The 22,808-nt window shown below is 39.9% G+C and overlaps 1 protein-coding gene across 1 annotated transcript in view; it reads right to left on the minus strand.

Moving 5' to 3' along the window:
- Window positions 1–22,808, minus strand: part of LOC126260551 (major facilitator superfamily domain-containing protein 6) — a 359,541-nt gene that overhangs the window by 38,631 nt on the left and 298,102 nt on the right. The window contains exons 10-11 of the mRNA XM_049957885.1: window positions 19,321–19,451; window positions 6,067–6,241 (exon numbers count right to left, since the gene is read on the minus strand). Coding sequence (XP_049813842.1) covers window positions 6,067–6,241; window positions 19,321–19,451 — 306 coding nt within the window. The remainder of the gene's footprint in view (window positions 1–6,066; window positions 6,242–19,320; window positions 19,452–22,808) is intronic.

Raw genomic sequence — 22,808 nt, forward strand, 5'->3', positions numbered from 1 at the left:
TAGCTCGGGTGGAGTATGTGACACTTCCTCAGATTCTGAATGGAGTTCCATTTCATGTGGAGTGCCCCAGGGCTCAATTCTTGGGCCACTATTATTCCTGATTTTTATAAATGATCTACCATCATGTACAAGCCTGCCGTGTAAATTTACATTATTTGCTGATGATACCACAATTTTTATGAGCAGTAGAACAGACAACAATCTTGAGGAACTCATTAATCACATGGTACTCTCAGATATGGTTAATTGGTTCAAGGTGAATGGTCTCTCATGAAATTCCAGTAAGACCAGCTTTATTCAATTCTGTACAAAAACAGAAAAAGAGAGAGAGATAAGTGTGACATGTGGTAATCAATCAATAGTTAGAATGGAAACAACAAAATTTCTTGGAGTGCACATTGACAAGAAAATGAACTGGTCTTCACATATTATTGACCTCTGTAAGAGGCTTAGCTCTGCTACCTATGCTTTACGGGTTGTCACTACATGTGTTGAACCTAACACTGCAAAAGTGGCATATTATGGCTATTTTCATTGTTTCATTGAGTACGGAATTATTTTTTGGGGCAACCAGCCATTAGCAAGGAAAGTGTTCATTGCACAGAAGCGAGCTTTAAGAATTATATGTGGATTGCGCCCAAGAGACTCTTGTAGAAATAGTTTTCGTAATCTTAAAATATACACAACTACATGCCAATATATTTTTTCTCTCATGTGTTTTGTTTGTAAAAATATAGAGATATTTCAACCAAACAGTAATTATCACGAGCATAACACACGGAGGAAGAATGACATACACAGTGAACTCAGAAATTTGAGCTTGGCACAAAAGGGTGTCCACTACACTGGAGCAAAACTCTTCAATGCTCTTCCTCCCGAAATAAAGACAGAGATTCATAACAAGAGTGAGTTTAAGAAAGCACTAAAAATATTTTTGCTAGAAAAAGCTTTTTACAGTCTAGATGAATTTTTAACTAAATAAATTGTAATATTTTAATATTATATAATACAAGTTGACATAATGCCACTATGAATTTTATTTAACCTGAGCTCTGTAACTGTGTGTGCTCCGTATCTGTTTTCTGTAGTGTTTTAATGATTCTAAGAAAATATGTATTTTCTTTTTCTGTATTGCTGCCAAAAGAATTTACTGTATAAATTTTTTTATAATTATGTACTCAAATTTCTGTATATGCTATTAGATTATCAGATTGTATTTGTAAAAAACTGACTCGTTCCACGTCCTTGTGTATCCAACACAGTTGGACCTATGGAACACGAAATAAATCAAATCAAATCGAATCAAATTCATTCTGCAAAAGTTACTGTATGTCCTGGGTTGATGGCATCATCTATCATAGGGCCATATTTTTAGAGGAGACAGGTCCTGTGAGTCCTGTTGTTTGTATTGCCACTGGTAAATGCTATGAGAGTATTTTGTGCACCAAAGTTATTCCAAACCCTTCAACAGCATGGATGTGTGGGTAAGATCATTTTTATGCAACATGACACTCCTCTGCACATCCCACAGCCAGAGAATTGGCAGCTGCAGAGGTATTTTGGAAATGTAAGAATTGTCAGTCATCATTTCCCTACAGCCTGACTGTCCAGGAAGGTACATTAGCTTATTTGTTTTAGTCATAAATATTTGTCAAGTATTATTGTTTTTCTGACATGTTCTACATCCTGGAGGACTGCCTCACTATGGAACAATTGGAATGAAAGTAAATCTAATATAATATAATCCAGATCACCTTCAAATAACTGCCGGGAATTCAGCCACCTAATCTTAATCCATGTGACTTCTGGCTGTGGGGTTAGCTGAAAGATTCTGTGTTCAGTGCTCTGATTACAAACATAGCTGAACTGGAGGCACACATTGTACAACAGATTCTGAAAGTGACTCCTGAGACTCTCCAACCTGTTGCAGAACATGCTGTCTCTTGATTTTTTCTAGTGGGAGATGATGGACAACATACTGAACATGCTTTACACCAGTCTCATGAGACTTAAAAACCAATTTCAGTGTTGCTTTTTATGCAATTTTTGGCCTCAGGACAGTTAAAAACCTATTTTACCCATCTACCTTGATACAGTCTTGCTGTGGTATGATCTTGACATGGTAGATGGGCTTACCTAACTAACAGTGCCACAACTACTGAATGCCATACTTATGCAGTTATGCACACTGTATGGAACAATTGGTTTAATCTGCAGCTTATACCATAGCTGTCATATTGTGATTCATCTTTCATTTTGTACGTGAAAAATGTTACTTCTCAGTTACATAATACATATTGGATGAGAGCTGCACATGGAAGAGCTTACTTACCACTGACTTCATTCTCTGTAACTGGTGATTTGTTAACTGTGTAACTGAACATTTACGTTTTGATGCTTACAGCACCATCTACTGGGAACATTTTTGTTAAATATTTTTTGTTTCCATAACATTTTCCCCATATCCAATAATATTCTGCTCAAATTTGATGTCATTCTGAGGAGCAGTTCCTTTTTTTACAGTGTTTTGAAATTGGAACTTTAATTATAGTCACCCTGAATAAGAAGTCTTCAACTTGTGTGTGTCGGATGCTTTTTTGCATGTAGAAATGAGAAAACTGCACAGACACATATGTCACAGAAGATCATGTACTGTTGTGTCATGGGATGCAGTGTGGGTCAGTGACTATACACGTAAGTACTGAACTATAAATTGAAAACAATAGAATTCAGTCCTTAAATGGTCAAATTTTTTTTATGGATTAAATTACTCTGACCTCTGTAAATTTTTTTGTATGTGACAAATGTTACTTCACTGAAGTGCATAATACATATTCGATGAGAGCTGCACATGGAAGAGCTTACCACAGCTTACCACTAACTTCATCCTACGTTACTGGTGACTTGTTAACTGTGTCACTGAACACTGTGGAACATCACAATAAGTGCTTGTTACATGTAGTTATGGTTGCAATTGGACAGGAAAGGTAGAGAGGTTAAAACCTTGTGGCAGAAAGCAGCCTTCACCTCTCAGAAAGCAAAAACAAGGCCACCAGGTTTAATGTTTCTGTCTACTGGATGGAACATGATTGAACAATTTCACACTTTAAGTCCCCAAGATGCAGAAAATATGTTTGAAATTAATAAAAAGCACTTTTGTACAATGCTGTAGCCAGAAACTTCTGTTATCCAAATTCCAGTAATGAAACCAGTCTGAACTGATGAAATGTTATTGGGTAATCAACAAAGCTACAGCGTAATCTTTCAGCAGTGGTTTCACAGGTTTCTTTCTTGCAGTTTCAGGTGAACACAACAAGAAGGAAATATGTTAAAATGTTGCTTCAAGGTGACATTTTCACATACTACAAGAGTTCAGATTAATTAATATTTGGGTTAAGTGCCACTATATTAACACCATTATGAATAAGTGGCCATGGAGAAGAAAAAATGGAGAAATTTAACTGCTTTATGGGCATGTTTCTAACAGGAATGTTTGATTTAGGGAAATAGGACAATGAAACTGTGAGTTCAGGGATATGATAAGAAAAAGAAAAAAAAAAAAAAAAACAAGGAAATGGAATACAGATTTTAGCTACATTTGAATGCATCTGTAGCCACAGGAATATAGTAAAATGTAAAAACAATATCTGCAGAGTAAATCATCCGGTCCTCATGATAGGGATGGGAGAAACTGACCAGTTAAAACTCATACCAGTATTTTAGTTCTGAATAAACAGTATTTTTTGGTATTCGTTAGCGCTCTGTTATAAGAGGTGTTTATATTTTTTACTAATAAATGTAAAAAACCAAAATATCAACTAGCCTTATCAGCAGTGCTACAATTTTTTACATTTAATTAAATCTTTTTTAAAGAGTGAGTAATTTTTTATTTGTAAAATTTGAATTACTGTGGAATATTTTTTTACAGAAAACAGGAAAAGTAATCAGTGCTATTTTAATAAAAGTTCTGACAGAAATGAGCAACAATCACATGACTTAAGAACTGGTTCACCACTGTTGAGACAATAATGTACCTATTACCATGTGGGATGGCCTATTAGATGGTAGGCATGCACATGCATTGTGCAAGACTTGCCCCATTGAGACTACATGATAGTTTCTCATTGTTGTAGTCAAACGTAAGACAGTTGTATTACAGAGTGGCACCATCCCTAGTTTGTTTCAAATTGTATCGAGCAGATGATTGCCCAAGTCTTTCCGAATGCACAGTGGACATGAATGGGTGCAGGTGATCAGACAGGATGCTTACGTGCGTGTCATCTGTCAGGGTCATATCTAGAGGTGTCAGGGGTCCCATATCACTGCAACTGTGCCATTACAGAGTGTCCACCAGTTGAACAGTCCCCAACTGACTTGCAGGAGCCATGTATTGATGAGGTTGTCTGCATACCCATACACATTCATCCTCTCGATACAATTTGAAACAAGACTCACCCAACCAGGCAACATGTTTCCAGTCATCAACAGACCAATTTCGGTGTTGACAGGCCTAGGCGAGGCATAAAGCTTGGTGTCATGCAGTCGTGAAGGGTACATGAGTGGGCCTTCAGCTCCAAATGCCCATATCTATGATGTTTCATTGAATGATTGGGCCATTGACCCTTGTTGATGATGCAGCATTGAAGCCTGCAGCAATTTTCTGAAGGGTTGCACTTTTGTCATGCTGAACAATTCTCTTCAGTGGTCATTAGTCCCGTTCATGCAGGATCTTTTTCCAGCTACAGCGATGTCGGAGATTTGGTGTTTTAACAGATTCCTAATATTCACGGTACACTCGTGAAAAGGTCATATGGGAAAATCCCCACTTCATCGCTACCTTGGAGATGCTGTGTCCCATCGCTCGTGTGCTGACTATAACACCACGTTCAGTCTCACTTAGATCTTGATAACCTGCCCTGTATCAGCAGCATCAACCTAACAACTGCGCCATATGATTGTTTTTTGTAGACACTGCTGACTGCAGCACTGTATTCTGCCTGTTTACATCTATTCCAGTGGGACAATGCGACACCCCACAAGTCCAGAATTGCTACAGAGTGACTCCAGGAACACTCTTCTGAGTTTAAACACTTCCTCTCACCACTAAACTCTTGGGACATGAACATTATTGAGCATATCTGGGGTGCTTTGCAACGTGCTGTTCAGAAGAGATATCCACCACCTCGTACTCTTACGGATTTATGGACAGTCCTGCAGGGTTCATGGTGTCAATTTCCTCGAGCACTACCTCAGACATTAGTCAAATCCATGCCATGCCATGTTGTGGCACTTCTGCATGTTCGCAGAGGCCCTACATGATATTAGGCAGGTGTACATGTTTCTTTGGCTCTTCAGTGCAATATAGTTTTACAGTTCCATGAACTTTTCCCAAATTCTATACAAATATTTGGTATTATGAAATCTCTATTCTTGAACTACATTGTTGTAATTGGATACACAACACTATCAAAAATGTTAGTACAACTTTATTAGACTGTTGCATGTACAGCAATCACCATAATACACACTAAACACAATAAGATAAGGCAAATGTATGCAAGCAGTAATAGCATGATAACTGAGTGTGTGTGTTGCATGGAAGGGTTTAAATAGGCACTCACTCATGGTGGGCTCTATCAAAAGTTCACAATATTGTTCTTTCGTGGAGCACTCTCGCGCATGACAACACACTGCTAATGTGCATGGCTTTCAAGTGTGCACACATTACTTCATACATCAATCTGATTTTGATGTCTGCTTTTCTTTGATCAACAGTGTAAATTGCTTTGTTAATAGTACAGTCCTTCACTTTTTCTACTTTGTGCCTCCCAGTTACATGTTTAGTAAATTCACTTCATCACTTTCCTCTATGCTTTGATTATTTGTAACACAGTTTCTGTGCTAAGTAATTTTCTGATTTTGTTTAACAGTTAAATAACACTTAAGTTCTGCAAGAAAGGCCATGATGTCAATGAATTGTAAAATTGTTATTACTTCCCATAAATTTTTGTTCTTGTTCTGATTTTTCCCCTCCAAGTAGGAAAGTTAGGAAGTTAAAAGTCTCACCTCCAATAGATGGCTGCCCAGGCACATCAAGATTGCCACCAGATGTTTGATATGTTGCCCCATAGCCAGCCTGGTCAGAATTACCTAGCTCATGCAGTCGCGTGCTGGACAGTGCACGAGGAATAGGATTGCTGGGCACCCCATGAGGAGCCAAGTGTGCTGTTTCTTCAGCCACCTGAAATCAATTACAACATATACTGAGAATGGATATTTACTACCTGTACAAAACATTGCATCATTTAAAAGTTATTAGTTCCTTCTAATCTGAAATTACTCATGATGTATATGGAGAGTGTAAGATCCATGAATACTGAAATAAATGAAATGGTGTGTGTGTGTGTGTGTGTGTGTGTGTGTGTGTGTGTGTGTGTGTGTGTGTGTGTCTGTTTATTTTTGTTTGTTCTTGTAGGCATGTTCCACATTCAGATGTGTGGCTATGTTAGGATAATCTGAAGTTGAAACTAGCACATGCAGACATAGTTTAACATAAAGGCACAAGGTGGTGGAAGTGTGCCCTTGAAACCTGTAGTACCAATCACAAAGCTATAAATAAATAGTAAAGCAGTAAAATATTTTCATTAAGTTGGCTACTGATTATTTATTAGGCTTCTGCAGAAGGTCTGCTATTGGACATACAGCCATTCTTAGTGTGCTACAAAAAACAACAAATGTTCAGAAACAAAAGTGTTATGGAACACTAAGAAATCCAGTTTCTGGTGGATTATGGCCTCTAGCAACTGAGCAGCATGCACTGTTATTTCTAACAAATTCATATATGCTCATGAGCGATTGAATTATATATAGTTACTTTGTTGAAGAAAGAGCACTGCTATTGCCACGTCTAATAAAGTAGTTCAGGATGCATAGTAAGTTGCTGTTGGACTTTTTTAGTTTACACTCAAGCAAATGTGTCATAGTTACCCCTGAACACAACCAGATTATGAGTGCATGACATATTGGATATTCCATCTTTGAGGTTATGCATGCACTGGGCTTTAAACAAGGTACTGTAACAATTGTATGCCATGCAAACATTAGATTGGGTAAAGCCTTGCTCCCAGAGTCGATGACCAAGGCTAAGATTGTGTTTACAATACGAACTGATATCAACTCATGTGGGCTGTAATATTGATTGATGGACCACAGTACCACAAATTCACAATAACCTCACCACTATGGGTTACAGGAGCAACTGTCCAGCACATGTACCTCTACTCACCATACATCACAGACAATGGCTATTAGCATTGGTGCAGAAACACTGCCACTAGATGCTCAAACCATTAAAAAATAGTACCTGGACTGATGTATTGTGGTAAACATTGGTACTCTCTGACAGCTGGGCACAGGTATACTGAAAGCCATATCAAACTATGGAAAATCAATCACCCCTGTCCTGCTATCCTTCCCCTCCCACCCCAACCTGCTCCTTAGCCCCACTATGCAGACTGCTTCTCCCATCATGCGCAGTTGCTCATAGTCTGGGCTTGGCAGCCAAAGACAGTGGTCATATGTGTGTGAGATGCGTTTGTATAAACATTTGTGTGTAGACTGTCTAATTCAGAAGAAGGTATTTTGGCTGAAAGCTTACTTGTTTAAGAGTCTTTTTGTTGTGCCTGTCTGCAGCTCAACATCACCACTATATGGTACAATTTGTCATTATATCAAGTAATGCATACTATTTGCTAATAGGACACCATCCATTAGATTGTAACAATATATGCTTGTAGGGAATGTTTAACTAGAAACCTCTGCCTTCACGTCTTACTGCCTAACGATACAGGAACATACTGTCTGATCACGTGTATTTGTTTGTTCACTGTGAAGACCCCAATGACAACCTTAACTTTCAGTTAGGCAATGAACCATCTCATTGCTCTCAGAGGTGCTTGTATGCCTTGAGCTACTGGCAGCACTAATGGAAGTGCAATTACTGTACTGCTTCTGCACTGTGGGACAGTATGGCATTACTAAGTCAGTTTTATAAACAATTATTGCAGTAACTTTAAACTGGTTACACACCAATCCAAACCAAATGAAGAAATTTTTATGCAACTGGTTTCAGGAAATTCCCATGTATATGACAGCCAGTCAATGGAGACATCAACCAGAACAAAAGAAACCAGAGGAGCATGTAACAATATGACAACATGGTGATTAAACACATTTAAATATGGATCACTGGTATCAAGATTTCCAAGGTCTGCTCGACCTGCAACATATACAACACCCTGTAATTCACTTAATGCTGGATGAAGGGATGGTAAAAGTTAGCAAGGAATGAAACTTCACAAATCATAAGTAGAGGTGGTTATGCACAAACATATTCAGCGTCTTACACTATGGGTTAAGTTGGGAAATGATATGGTGCCAGTAACTTCAACTTCACCATTTTCAGAGCTGTTCTGTGACATATGGCTGGTGTGGTACACTAACAACAGATATTTTCTTCTGAAGCTAGAGCAAGCAGTGATCGTTCTGTGTGCCCATACTTTTTGGGGTACACATTCCACAACAATACTTACCATTCTCCCTTTAACTATAGCTGCTATAATCTCAATTATACTGCAGTGCAATATTTTGGCACAATGACAACAATTTTGCACCTCTCAAATTAAATGAAATAAACTACCATTGCATTATATTCTGCATCTGAGTGTTTCTGTCTACAGTATTCTGTGATGCTGAGGTGACTAATGACAATGAGTTGCAAAGATACAGACTGATATACATGAGCTAACAACAAATTATGCCTCAGTGATCTTTTATCTTTCCCAAGTATTAGCATATCAACACAAATTAGAGTTTAATTTCTGAATGTTCACAGGTTGGAGTGCAAAACCACCAATAGCCTTGTTATTGCTCCCTATGTCCAGTACATTATCAAGAAAAGACTGTTCAAGTTTGCATAAGGGATAATTTAATTAAAAGACAACTGGGTAATCAGCTGAGATATTTTGGAGTTTTAGTAACACTTTTTACATTCCATCTGAGAGTGCAAGCCTAGTTACTCTATTGAAAAATTTTAAACCAAACATTCATTACGTTCTTCAGTTTTCAATGCAGCAGATGGCTGGTGATATTTTCTTTTGATTGGAATCTAGAATGACTCATCACTGAAATGCCCAGCTGCTAAGTCTGATGAGTGAATCATTTACTTGTGATAAAAACTGAGCTGAGACTGCAATGAAGAAGCAACTGTAGAGCTTTTTTTTTTCATTAACGTTAATCTCTATAGTATTTTCCATAGGTGTCACTAGATGGTGCCCACTATCCTCACCACCTTAATGTGGAGAGGATCTGGATAATCTATACTTGTAACTGAAAATTGCAAGTCTGATCATACTTAGTCAGCTGTGGTCATTAACTATAGGCCTACTAGTTCATTTGAACAATGGTGTGTTACAAAACTGGTTGCAGCATATCCTGGGGTCCATCTTGGCATCCACTTGGATTTAGAAGAACCATAGAAAACATAAAGTTCGCTGGGCAGAAGAGACCTTAAATCCTGATCTCCCACAGTGAATCTATTACCTTAACAAATGTTCCATCTTGTAATGAAAACAGTATGTTACAGGTATTTTCACTACAGTCAAGCAGAGTGAGGGTCTGGAAAGACTGAAGTAAGTATCAGAACTACAAGAGGTTCAATTTCAGAAGGTATTCATACTTTGCCCAAAGCAAGGCAATGTTAAGTAAAATTCCTGGAAAGGGAAAGTTTCTCAATTGTTAATCATAGCCTTTTAATGTTAACCATGATTTGCAAATTAAGTACTGTTAAAAAATCTATCAGGAACAAATAAAATCAGTTGTTTATTATATATCTTACTAAAGATAATGCAGTGTAGTTGTCAAAAATAGTAAGTTATAGATTTTGTTTTACTTAAAATGTTTTAGAAAGACTACATAACTTGTTATTTATTTGATATAATACCCCATCTACAGATGATGGTGGGCCCATGGATACTGACCAGTTACTGTGTCATCCTGCACCGATGGCATCACTAGATGTTGTATGAAGAGGTATGGGATCAGAACACCTCTCTCAAGGCTGTTGTCAGTTTTTGTTACCCAGTTATTTGCTACAATAATACATCTAACTTATTGTGTGCAATACTTTATTCAATGTAGTTCATTTAAGTAATATTTCTCAATTCTGCTTGAATGCTATTAACCCCATTTAGTAAATTTTCAATATACGCATATAAGAAACTATAAAAATGTTCATTTACCAGGGGAGATTAGGGAGGAAAGGGCAATGTTTTGGTAGTTCTGCCATGGGGGCAGTATCACATTGGATCTATGCATACTGTAGTCATGTTCCTTGTGAGAGAATGATGTAGCTGTGCCATCAGAATACCTGGGCATTTGACCAGATCAGGATCAGGCTGTTGGTAGCAATGTCAACTTGGAGAACTCGTAAACACATGCTATGCTGTGAGCTTTCTAGCAAGAACATTGTGAGTGAGCACTTGACAATGGTAGCGTTTCAGATAGAGGAGTAGTTGGTACTCTATAAAGACCTCCCTTGATTGTGGAATCCATCAGATAGTTATAACTGGAATAGGAGTACTCAGAATCAAGCAACCAACAAGCTAACAGCAAAAATGAAGGTAGCTTGACACTGCTGCAGCTACAGATTAATAGAAATTAGACAGTATGAGGATTGCACATAAAAGAGAGCAGATAAAAGTATATAAAATGTACATTGAGCAGTATTAGCACAAATAATATTTAAAATTTTCATGGATTATTTCTGAATGTATCTGCAAAGAAACTGCAGTGCTGTTGTAGCTTATTTTAAATCTACTGTACATAGCTCTGTGCAGTAATGAAAAATCTTAAAGTGGCAGCCCATCTTCCTCCAGAATGTTTCTCTCGTGACACTGTTCTGCTTCACAATACAGCAGTCACCAAATGCAGCAATGTAATGAAAGTGTCATAGTTGATACACCAGATAATTCCGAAAATTATCACCATCCAATTTTTTCAGTAATGTCAGATGACTAATATTATTTCATCCTAATTGTAATTTTTTTAGTATACATACTTTTTCTTATTATGTTAGGCACGTGTAGCAGTGTTATCAGTGCAATTATGATCCTCTTCTCTGTCAACAAAACAGAAGCATGATTTGTGCCCATCTGTGTTCTCCACAGCGACCAAGAGCTAACTAAGAAAAATTAAGTGCTACATCTGGCTGTCTGGATTCTGCCTCGAGACCTCATTGGGCAGACCACATCAGATGATTTGTAGCACAATCGCAGTGGCATAGACAATGGTTGCCAGACACCATTGCTGGAGTTTGCCTGATAACAATGGCTTTATTGCAGTGTGTCTGATCTCTTTCCATAATCCACAGCTTTTGGTGGGATGAAGGAGGCTAGGTTAGGTTATGCTAGAATCTATTCAGTCAAGGCAGCTACAATATAGGGTGTAACAAACAAAATCATCTGATTTGGCACGTATATATTTCTGAAACTAATAAACATTTACAATGAATTTTGTTTTTTGATGAACAGGAAACTCAAAAATGTTTTTCTTTCATACCTTTTCATAGGTATTTATATGATCCCCTTGAGATGCTCGGCATATGACAATGCAGTATTCAAATCGTTCCTACACTGCAGAGAGCATGTCTTGAGTTACAGCTTCCACAGATTCTGTTATGCAATGTCTCAGTTCATTCATCGCTGCCGGTAATCAAGGCACAGAAGCAGAGTCTTTTATAAACCGCCACAATAAATAATGACATACAGTCAGGTCTGGTGACCTTCGAGGCCAGTACTGTAAGGCAAAATCATTTGGTTCAAGATGACCGATCCATCATTCAGTACTACTTTGATTTAAAAATTCCCACACTTCCAGATGCCACTGTGCTACCTAGTGGGGACCATGTAAAACAAGAGAGTTTGCTCTTTCCAACACTACAATGTTCATGCACATATCTCAAAGAACATAAGAGTTGTGATTTTTTTTTAAATGGATGATTTTTTTAAAAAAATACAACCTGTATTTTAACCTTCTTGAGCGAAATGGATGCCACAACAGCTCAGTACTTGGAGATGATGGTTGCAGTTCAAGTTTTGCTACCAAAGGATATTGAATGCATGTGAAGGAACTATACCTGTCATGAAACAACATGGCAAATACTTTAAACTCTGTCCTCTGATGCTGGAATAATCAGACAAGCTCCACGAAAATATGAGATGAAAAGAGAAACTTTCTATTAAACAATGGAAAATCCAGGATGGAATGTAACAATACCAGAGAAGGAAAGTTACCGCACATGACACATTGAAAGCAAATGTGTCCTATCTGTGAGTGAACCAATTTCTTTTTTTTTTTATCGACAGTCGTTCTATATATAAAAGACAATGTACTTTAAGTTTTATGTGCTAATTTAAAATATGTACTTATAAAAAAAAAACAAAAATTATGTCTTTTTCTTGTGGCGTACATTTTACCCCAGGCAGCCTTGGTTTTAAGCAATAATAATAATTCTTGAACATATAATGCCCACATACCAAAACCCAAAAATGATCCACTACAGTAACTTTCAAGCATAAGGTAGCCATTCTTCTCGCTTGAAGAAAAATTATATTTTGAGGTTGTAATTTACTATTAAAATTTCCAATTAAGACTTTTGCTAGTTGCGGTTTTTAACAAAGCTGTGATTTCAGTCTATAGATCTCTAGCTATATCTCGATTATGACATTTCTCATCCTCAGGATGGCACAAACTCCTTGTTTCCTGTACTGAAGCCAGGTTCACGCACATAACAACAGTATTGCCACGGTTAGTGGCATACTGCAGTCGCATGTATTAACTCTCAGTTTTCAGTGGCGCGACTTAAGAGACATAACTCTTGTCATGCCACAAAAAGTTCAACTTGGTTGTACTTTGTTGCGCCACTTTCCTTGCACAACTGCTCCCTGGGGGTAGTATTTCGAAACACGAGCATTCTGTCACAGTTATCATGAAATAGGCCTAATTGCTGCTGTATTGCATTTGATTGCAGTGTGTTTTCATTTCATTACCTGAAAAAACAACTCGCCCGAAACCAAGCAGGCGTCACTGGACTGGAAATATGCTGTTTCCCCAGTACGAAAACTAAATTCACAATGACTGTGAATTACGTGGCTGTGTTAATGTTTTGGGATATGCATGATGTGTTATTGGTGGACTTTGCTGAGCACGGGACCACTGTGAATGCTGCAGCCTACATTAAACTTTGGTTAAGTTGCGTCGTGCCCTTCGTGACAAATGCTACAACATTAACACTGACGATACCAAATTTGTTCATGACAATGCTCGCTCCCATGTTGCTGCTCTTGTTCATGAGAAAATCCCCAAATTTGGGTGGGAGGTGCTCCAGCATCCACCATACAGCCCGGACCTTACACTGTCAGACTCTCATCTGTTTGGTCCCATGAAGAAATTTCTGGCCGGCCAATAATTCGCGGCGGATGCGTAAGTAAAATCAGCAGTCCGCAGATGGCTGTCCTCCAGTCAAACGGACTTCTACAAACAGGGCATATTGAAACTGGTACCATGACGGGAGAAATGTGTTGAGAACGTTGGTGACTACGTAGAAAAATAGGTAAAAGATTTAAGTTAATTTGTGATTTTTTGTTTTGTTACTTGTTACAGTTTTTCGTAGTAAAATTATTGTGCTTTACTTTCCGATATTGCCTCTTACTTGCATTGTTATGCAAAATAAATTGCCCGAACAAGTAGGGGTATTTTCTTTGGTCACATCGAATGTGACGTGCGTTGGACTCTTTCGTCTTTTTCTGCTACGTGTGGGTAGAAGTTTCTCAATAGCAATTTTCGTGATTGGTGGTCTGGTCATCTTACAGCCAAGATCCGACTCTTTAGGTATTCAGAGCTAAAACCGTTTACTTTATGCATATGATATTCGATGAAGACTGAAGTTTACTGAAGAAGATGGAAATGGAAATGAGCGTTTGGCGTCATTGGTCGGGAGACCCCTTGTGGGGCAGGTCCGGCCGCCTTGGTGCAGGTCTTATTACAATCGACGCCACACTGGGCGACCTGCGCGCCGGATGGGGATGAAATTATGATGGAGACAACAAAACACCCAGTCTCTGAGTGGAGAAAATCTCAGACCCAACCGGGAATCGACTCCGGGCCCGTAGGACGGCAATCCGTCATGGTGACCACTCAGCTATCTGGGCGGACATAGAAGATGAAAAACTATTTATATACGTGGTGTTCTTTTTAACTTAAGACGTTGAATTGTCTCGAAAATTATACATCGGATCAAAAAAGTTATAATTCCAATTCGTTTGTCTCGGACAGGGACGTGCGACGATACAACACCCAACCCCCCCCCCCCCCCCCCCCCGTGGCTGGCGGTGGGGGGGGGGGGGGAAACTTTGAAAGCTTCATGAGAACCCCCGTTTTTTATTGAAGATTACGATTCTACGGCAAAATCTACATACGTTTTGTCTGAAGCATTATCTTCGTTTCGCCACAAATGGCGTTGTAATCAGAGGAATAGAAATAGATACTCACTCGTAATTTCCGACATGCTACTCAGTGGCACTTGGGATCCCACCTCCATGTTGCGAGGCTAGGACAGGACAGTATTTCATAACTTCTAATTGGGACTCCCATTCGCAACGTTGTATTCCTCCGATGTATCGAACAGGAGAGGCCCCTGTGGCCGTGGCTCGAGGAGAGCGCTACTCTTCCAATAGAGTAAGTGTTCAAATATAGTACCGCCAACTTCAATACACTTAGTGATCCACTTTTCAAATGTCCGTACACAGGACAGAAGCATACTTGCGTGAATGTCAGCACAGCTGTTTCTGATGCGGTCGACCATGTCTTTACGACCTGTTGGCACTCGCTGGTACACCTTACCTTTTAAATATCCGAACAGAAAGAAATCGGCGACGTCAAATCCGGTGACCAAACGGGCCAATTAACAGGGCCACCTCTGCCGATTCACCGGCCACTGTAAACACGGTCTAATACCTTCTGTGATTCAATTACGTAATGCGCTGGACAATCGTCATATTGAAACCACATACGTTGTCGAACGTCCAGGGCCACATCCTGCAGTAGTACCGGTAGTTCCTATTCCAAAAACGTTCAGTGTCTGCGTGCATTCAATGTCCCGTCGATGAAACACGGAGCAATGAGCCTTTTCTCCATAATGCCACAGCATACGTTAACTGACCAAGATCATTGATAGTCAATTTGCTGTAACCAATGGGGACTGTCTACACTTCACTAATGCATGTTACGCCGGTTAACGCTACCATGATTTGTGAATGTAGACTCACTGGAAAATAGTATCTCGGCAAAATGTGGGGGTCGTTTCCATTTGTTGATGTGCTCATTCATAGAACACTATCCGTTTATGGAAATCTGCCCCATAAAGTTCTTGATGCAGTGACACGTGGTATGGATGATACTTACGACGACGAAGTACTGTATTGTGACGATACTACCTACGGCACGCTGGAATCGAGGTGTAATTGCCGGGCGCTTATCCGTGGGTTTTTTGCCGCTCTGTATGCTGCCATCAGACGTAAAGGCGTTCAAAACCATGAAAAAAACCCACAAAAGAGCGAACTTTCTTTGGAAAACGCTTAGCACACAAGGCAGCAGCAGCCTCAACAATTCTCTTACATTCTCCGTAAATCAGGATTATTTCAGTTTGCAGCATTCACCCTCCAATTGCGTGTCTGTTCTACAAATGGCAGGTAGCTGTGCAGGCAGTAAACACTGTGCAAGTATTTTAATGCTTAGAACTGCTATGGGTTCTACGTCAGCACGATACGTGGGCTCCAGTCACAGTGTACTGCCTGTTATGATACGTCGTAGTTCGTTAGACGTCCACACTGTTCGATATGCCGGAGGATTACAACGTTGCGAATGGGGTTTCCAATTAGAACTCATGAAATACTGGCCTGTCCTAACTCCAAGCACGGAGGTGGGGGTCTCACGTGCCGTTGAATATTCAAAGGCCATCGAATAGTGTGTCGGAAATTACTATCGTGTACCCATTTCTATTCCTCCGATTACAGCGCCGTCTGTGGCGAAAGGAAGAAAATGCTTTGGACAAAACGTATGTAGATTTTGCCGTAGAGTTGTAATCTTCAATAAAAAACGAAGGTTCCAATTGAATATTTCTAAGTTGCCCCCCCCCCCAACCCCCCCGTCACCCACGCATGGGGAGTTCGTTGGAGAGTCGAGTGTGGTATTGTTGGATGACCCCCTCCGTAACAAACAAACTGAAATCATAACTTTTTTTTTTATCCGACGTGTAGTTTTCGAGATATTTCAATGTCTTCAATTAAAATGAAGTCCCTGTGTAATGGATACTGTTGATATCAGTTTAAAATGTGAAGAGCCAATCAGAAATGCAGTTCATAATGTTTTTCTTCGAATATCATCTCTACTGAAGGTGCCGGTGCGAGTTTTGAAAATCGTTTGTGCTAGTTGTATTCTTAAGCTCTCTCAAAACACTGGCTATCGTTCTGGGGCTTGAGTGTAGGCGGCGTACGTCTTCTGGTATGAATTCTAGCCTACAAAAGTGTGCAAAGGTTGAACTGTGTACAGTATTTTCTAAAATCAGGACTAATTGTTTTTACGTCTCACCTGTCACCACAGCGACGATTTAAACGACTTTAGTCTGCTCTACACGATTAAGGAGTCGAGTTATTCATTTAGCAAATTGGAATCTAACTTACGCTTACACTCGAGATATTTATGGTACAGACAAAAAGCTGTGCCTTCCTGTAACTGAATTCGTAACCACCTGATTTGCGGAACTGAATAAGGAGAGAAATGAGTATGCTATACATGATAAGCTACTGAAGCATAAAGCGTTATTCGTAAGTACCTCAGGGTTTCAGAAGGAAATGCTGCGGACAGTATAAGACAGATAGAAAATAGATAGATTTCAGTGGATAGAGAATCTCTCGACTTCTTAAATCACATTATAGGTGCTAAATGTGGGTACCTTTTGCGACGCAGCAACTGTCAATATGTATACGCAGTTCAATTCACTGAGTCGCCGCTAATGAGTAGCTGCTGCGCCTTTCAAGTCCTGTCTACATGTTCTGACACGTCTGCCACTAGTGGTACACATTGCAACTACACCGTGACGCATATTACAAATCGAAACTTGGAGAGGCGCTATATTCACTGATGTTTGTCATTTTTCTGTACGTCTTGTTTTTTCGCTCAGTTGTCTTCTGAAATCCCGAAGTTACTTACGAATAACCCTATATAATCCTATCAAGTTGCACTGGCGTGATAAATCTGCCAGAAGAATGCACAGAGACAAGGGAATGCTGATACGAAAGTCTTAAGCATCAAGTACTTACCAAAAGTATTATGATATGGAAAGGAAGAATGGTTAGAGAAAGTCATAAACCAGGCCAATAAATTACATTGATGGAAAAAAAACCGCAGCACCAAGAACGAATAGTGTGGCGTAAACGAAAGCTGGTAGGCGTGTTTCCATATATGAAAGACGTTGTCTGTTTAAATTTTGCGCCAAATGCATAATATTTTTGGTAAATGCTTAATACTAATGACTTTCGTATCAGCATTTCCTGATCTCTGTGCATTCTTCTGGCAAATATATCAAGCCAGTGCGACTTGATAGGATTGTACAGTGTTATTCGTAAGTAACTCTGGGACTTCAGAACACCTCTCTTGGAGCACTGGCTGGAGTTGGCTGAGCACCTCCGTGATGCTTTCGGGCTTCGTAAATGAACCTGTAATGAAACATTTTCTCTGTCAATCCTATCCGGTACGAATCCTACTATGAGGACACAAGTCAGTTTAGCTTTATATACATGCTGTAACGGTTGTGAGCGTTAGTTACCTTTGAGATTAGACGTGGTGAATTAATGTTATTCAAGAATGCCTTTAAGGCGACATTGTCAGCACGTCACTGAGTTTGAACAAGGTTGTGTAATATGGCTACGTGAAGCTATATGTTCCTACTGTGATATTTAGGAAAGACTTGGCAGGACTGTAGTCATTGTAAATGATTGCTGGCAGTGGTGGTCACGAAAATGTACAGTCGCAAGAAGACTAGGCCTTGGACGGCCACGTGGCACTACTGAGATGGACGACCATTGTGTTCGGTGTGGTGCTCTGACGCATCGTACTGCGTCTGCAGCAGCAATATGAGCAGCAGTTGGCACCATAGTGACAACAAAGCGTTAAAAATCGATTACTTCACGGACAGTTCCGAGCAAGACTCCCTGTAGCGTGCAGTGCACTGATCCCAATCCAACGCCATTGGCGACTTCAGTGGTGTCAAGCGACAGCTCATTGGAGAGTGGGGTGGAGGTCTGTTGTGTTTTCTGACGAAAGCTAACTCTGACTCGGTGCCAATGATGGCTGTCTGTTGGTTAGAAGGAAGCCAGCTGAATGCTGCGACCAACCTGCCTTCGTGCTAGATATACTGGACTACACCTGGGGTTATCGTCTGGGGTGCGTTTTCGTGTGAGAGCAGGAGCCTCTCGTGGTCATCCCCCTAACTGCACGTTTTTACGTCAGTCTGGTGATTCGACCTGTTGTGCTGCCACTGATGAAGAGCATTTCAGGCGGTGTTTTCCAACAGGATAACTGTCGTCCACATACCGGTGTTGTACCTCAACATTCTCTACAGAGTGTCGTCACGTTGCCTTGGCCTGTTCGATAGCCGGAGCTGTCCCCAATCGAGCACATATGGGACATCATCGGACGACAACACCACCGTCATACACAACCAGCATTAACCCTCCCTCTATCGACCGATCAACTGCAAGAGGCATGGAACTCCATCCCACAAACTGATATCCGGCACCTTTGCGACACAATGCATGCAAGTTTGTATGCATGCAGTCAAGATTCTGGCTGTTAAACCGGTTATCAATGTACCAGCATTTCACAGTTGCAGTAGCTTATTTCGCGTTTACATTAAATTGTGATCTTGCAATATTATGTTACCTAAACAAGTACACTCCAGAAATTTCATTACTGTCCATTAATTTGTTTGGTGTCGCAATTGTTTTCCCCGTCCGTCTAATAGGAATGGTGAAGTCATCCTTTTATTACTGAGCACTGTTTGGTCTTTAGTCTAAGAATCTAGAACTACGTTCGCCAAATAAATAAAAAAAATGAAAAAGCATTAAAAATAATTTTCTTAAATTGCATGAAATAACAGTGGAAACATGGAATTTCTTTACTTTTGAACTTAGAAAAGACCTGTACCTGATGCGGATCTTCCGTCGGTGGCAGATCAGAAACAAATCCAGAGTCTTTGCGATAGAAGTTAATAAAGACGAACGCAGCAAGCACGAAGATGCAAATAATTCCATAACCACGGAAAGTTGCACGAGTACCTGGAAAATAGAAAATATTGCGTTAGACTACAATAGGTACAGTACTTCTGAAAATTAACGTTACTTGAAAGCTTCGTTAGATATTAAAAGTTAAATCAGAAGATAATCGATTAAATTCTCTCATATTAATTTGGGATACACAATCCTGTCATTATTTTGGTGTAAAATAAGTCTGTGGTGACTTGACTGACACATCTTTGAAAGGAAAGCACAATTTCTATCATTGTTTTCACATACTTACAAGTTCTGTAAGTCACATAAAATGTGTTTCATCTGTTAAATACACTTACAAATATTTTACCTGTCTCTGGTTTCCTTTTCCATGTGCCATAAGCGACTTTCAGTTCTACATGTTTGATTAAAAACGATTATTACGTGGCATTATTATCCGACTTCCCATGAGGCTAACCGCTATGGCGAAGTGATCTTTATATGGAGGTAGATAGTTCAATACAGTTGCGTGAAATAGTTATCGTAAGAGTCGGCGAGCATCGCCCGATTTTGGACCAAGGTGTGCAGTACTTGGTGCAGCTAGTGCTTAATGTGGAACTAATGGCAACCTGTCTATCAAGTGGCGAGGTTATCCTGGTTGCCACATCTTGCTTTGCGAGAATTAAATATCTGTAGAACGAGAGGCTACGTAAAAACTATATAAACTGCTTTACTCAGTCTTACGTAGTTGTGCAGAGGTTCTCAGAGTCCATAAAATCTTTTTATGGTGTATGATATCTTATTTTAAGTGGAGAAAATTCTTCATATGTAAAAGTTGTACTCCGAGGAGTGTTATAAGACCATTACTTTTCACAATGCATGTGAAAAACCATATGGATAACGCCGGAAGTACCGTGAGGCTCCTCGCGAATGATGCTGCTGCATACAGAGAAGTCGCAAAGTTAGAAAATTGTGGCGAAATGCAAAAAGACCTACAGAAGGTCGACGCTTAGTAAATAAACAGAAGACACTGCTGTTTCTCATATAGCAAGCAAATTGGATTGAAACTGATGGAGTCGTTTAGGAGAAGATGCTTTACATATACACATATATAAATACTTGAGTACATTCAATTTTACATATATCAGGATATTAGCCTTTTCCCTGTAGCTTCTCCTGTATATGTTTTTAACACATAGAGGGAGTTGGGGGTAAAGGGACAGACAGTGCTTCATTTCTAAAAATAAAGGCTCCTGTACTCTGACCTTTGGGAGGCTTTTTTAAAATTTAGACGTTTTAAAACGTTATTTAAACACTTTTTTTCGTCAGAGGTACCAGTAAGGCGTACCAGCGAGAACCGTCACAAATCAAGCGCTGGGTGCAGATATTGTGATAACTGATACACTAATATGTTCCCACTTCAGTGAGTAAGGTAATTTTTCTATGCGTCTATTTGTCTTCCCACAAACACATCAAATAATTTACAAACTGATGTTTCCTGCACTGTCATAATTATGCCCTGAAGTTGATTATGCCTGGCAGTAAAGACTATTCGTTTTAAGGCCACATGTCCACAATTCAGTACCTTACCTGCCGTCCAGGAGAAAATAAACATTTATGGCTTGCTTGTGCCATATGTAATTTGAGATACTAACCAACCTAAAAATGTACTACTCGTAATAGATTCAATTATTTGTCTGTAAATGAAGTAAATTCTGATGTAATGTTGTTCAATATACTGTCATCAGTCGCCAATAGAAATATCTGCCTGCATATTACACACACCTCCTTCCCCATCTCTGTATCCAACTCTTCCTCCCTCCTTCTCTCTGTCCATCTCACTCTCCCAACTTTATCTGTCCATTTCTTCCTCCCCATTCTCTCTGTCTCTTCACCCTCTCCTCCTCCTCCTCGTACCCATCTCCCCCTCTCTCTGTCCTTCCTCTCCTTTCTCCTCTTTCTGTCGATCCCCTCCTGCCCCCTCTCTCTATCTATCCTCACCTGCCCCCTTTACTCCTATCCATCCCTTCCCTTTCTTCCACTGACTCTACATCCCAGGATGGGAATTGGCCTTCTAGGTAATTTTACGCCATTCTTCTCTGGACTTCGTTGTAGACCTCCAGTTACGGTAACCACCTCGTGCAGCATCTTCTACAAACTTATCACTCCATCTCAATCTCGCTCCTCCTCTTGCTCTTCTTCCTCCAGGTTCAGTGCAGCAGGCTTTCTTTGCAGGATCTGTCTCATCGAGTCTTATTACATGTTCATCCCATCTCAATCCACACAACTTTTTGAACTTGACCACATCATTCTCCTTACAGCAGTCATGAAGCTCGTCATTCCTTCGCCTTCTCCTACTCCCATTTTCATACACAGGTCCAAAGATTCTCCTCAATATACTTCTTTTGTGTGGTCTCAGCCTACTTCCACCCTGCTTTGTAATCGTCCATGTTTATGAACCATACATAAGTGCTGGGCGTATCAGCGTTTTATAGAGTCGGTACGTAGTCTTTCGTGATAGAAGCTTGGATTTAAAATGTCGCAGCATTCCAAAATAACATCGATTAGAAGCACTTATGTGAGCCATAATTTTACTCGAAGTGCTGATATTTGCTTCTATCTATGCGCCCAGATGACTGAAACATTCCACTCGCTCAAACGTCATCCCGTCAAGGGTTACTGTGGGCTGTAATCGTTGATTTGTATCATTATACATATACTTAGTCTTCCCTTAATTAATTTTCAGGCCCATCTTCTGTGTCCTCAGTTTTAGAGCTGAGGAGGCACTTTGTAGATCTCTAAATGTTCTACTCATTAGATCCAAATCATCGGCATATCACAGCAGTTCTACGGACTTATAGTAGGTAGCGCCTATTGTCTGGATATGCGATTCACGCACCACTTTTTCAAGTGCTAAATTGAAGAGTACGCACGAAAGCCCATCCGCTTGTCTTAGCCTAGTTCGTGTGGGAAACGGGGGTGATAGCCTAGACTGCACTCCCAGGGTAATCTCTGCCAAACACACCAACTTCTCAAGCACCCTAAATTCCCGCATTACCTCATAAAGTTTAGCCCGATTTATTGTGTCATATGCAGATTTGAAATCAATGAAAAGATGGTGCACACCAACATTAAATGCGTTGGTCTTTTCTACCATTTAATGGAGAGTAAATATCTGGTTCACAGTTGACTTTCCTCGTCTGAATCCACATTGATAGCTTCCAATAATGTTTTATATATGGGTATCTATTCCCCCCCCCCCCCCCCCCCGCCAACTCTTTGTCCATCCCCTCATCTATTCATTTCATCTTCTCCGAGCTGTGGCCATCTATACATGTAACTCCTGCAAAACAACTCGTTAACGCAGGGCAATGTGACTCCAATATAATCGTACCTGTCATTCAAGGCAGCCTAAGTGTCAGGGAC

Source organism: Schistocerca nitens, chromosome 5, assembly GCF_023898315.1.
Source record: "Schistocerca nitens isolate TAMUIC-IGC-003100 chromosome 5, iqSchNite1.1, whole genome shotgun sequence".
NCBI lineage: Eukaryota > Metazoa > Arthropoda > Insecta > Orthoptera > Acrididae > Schistocerca > Schistocerca nitens.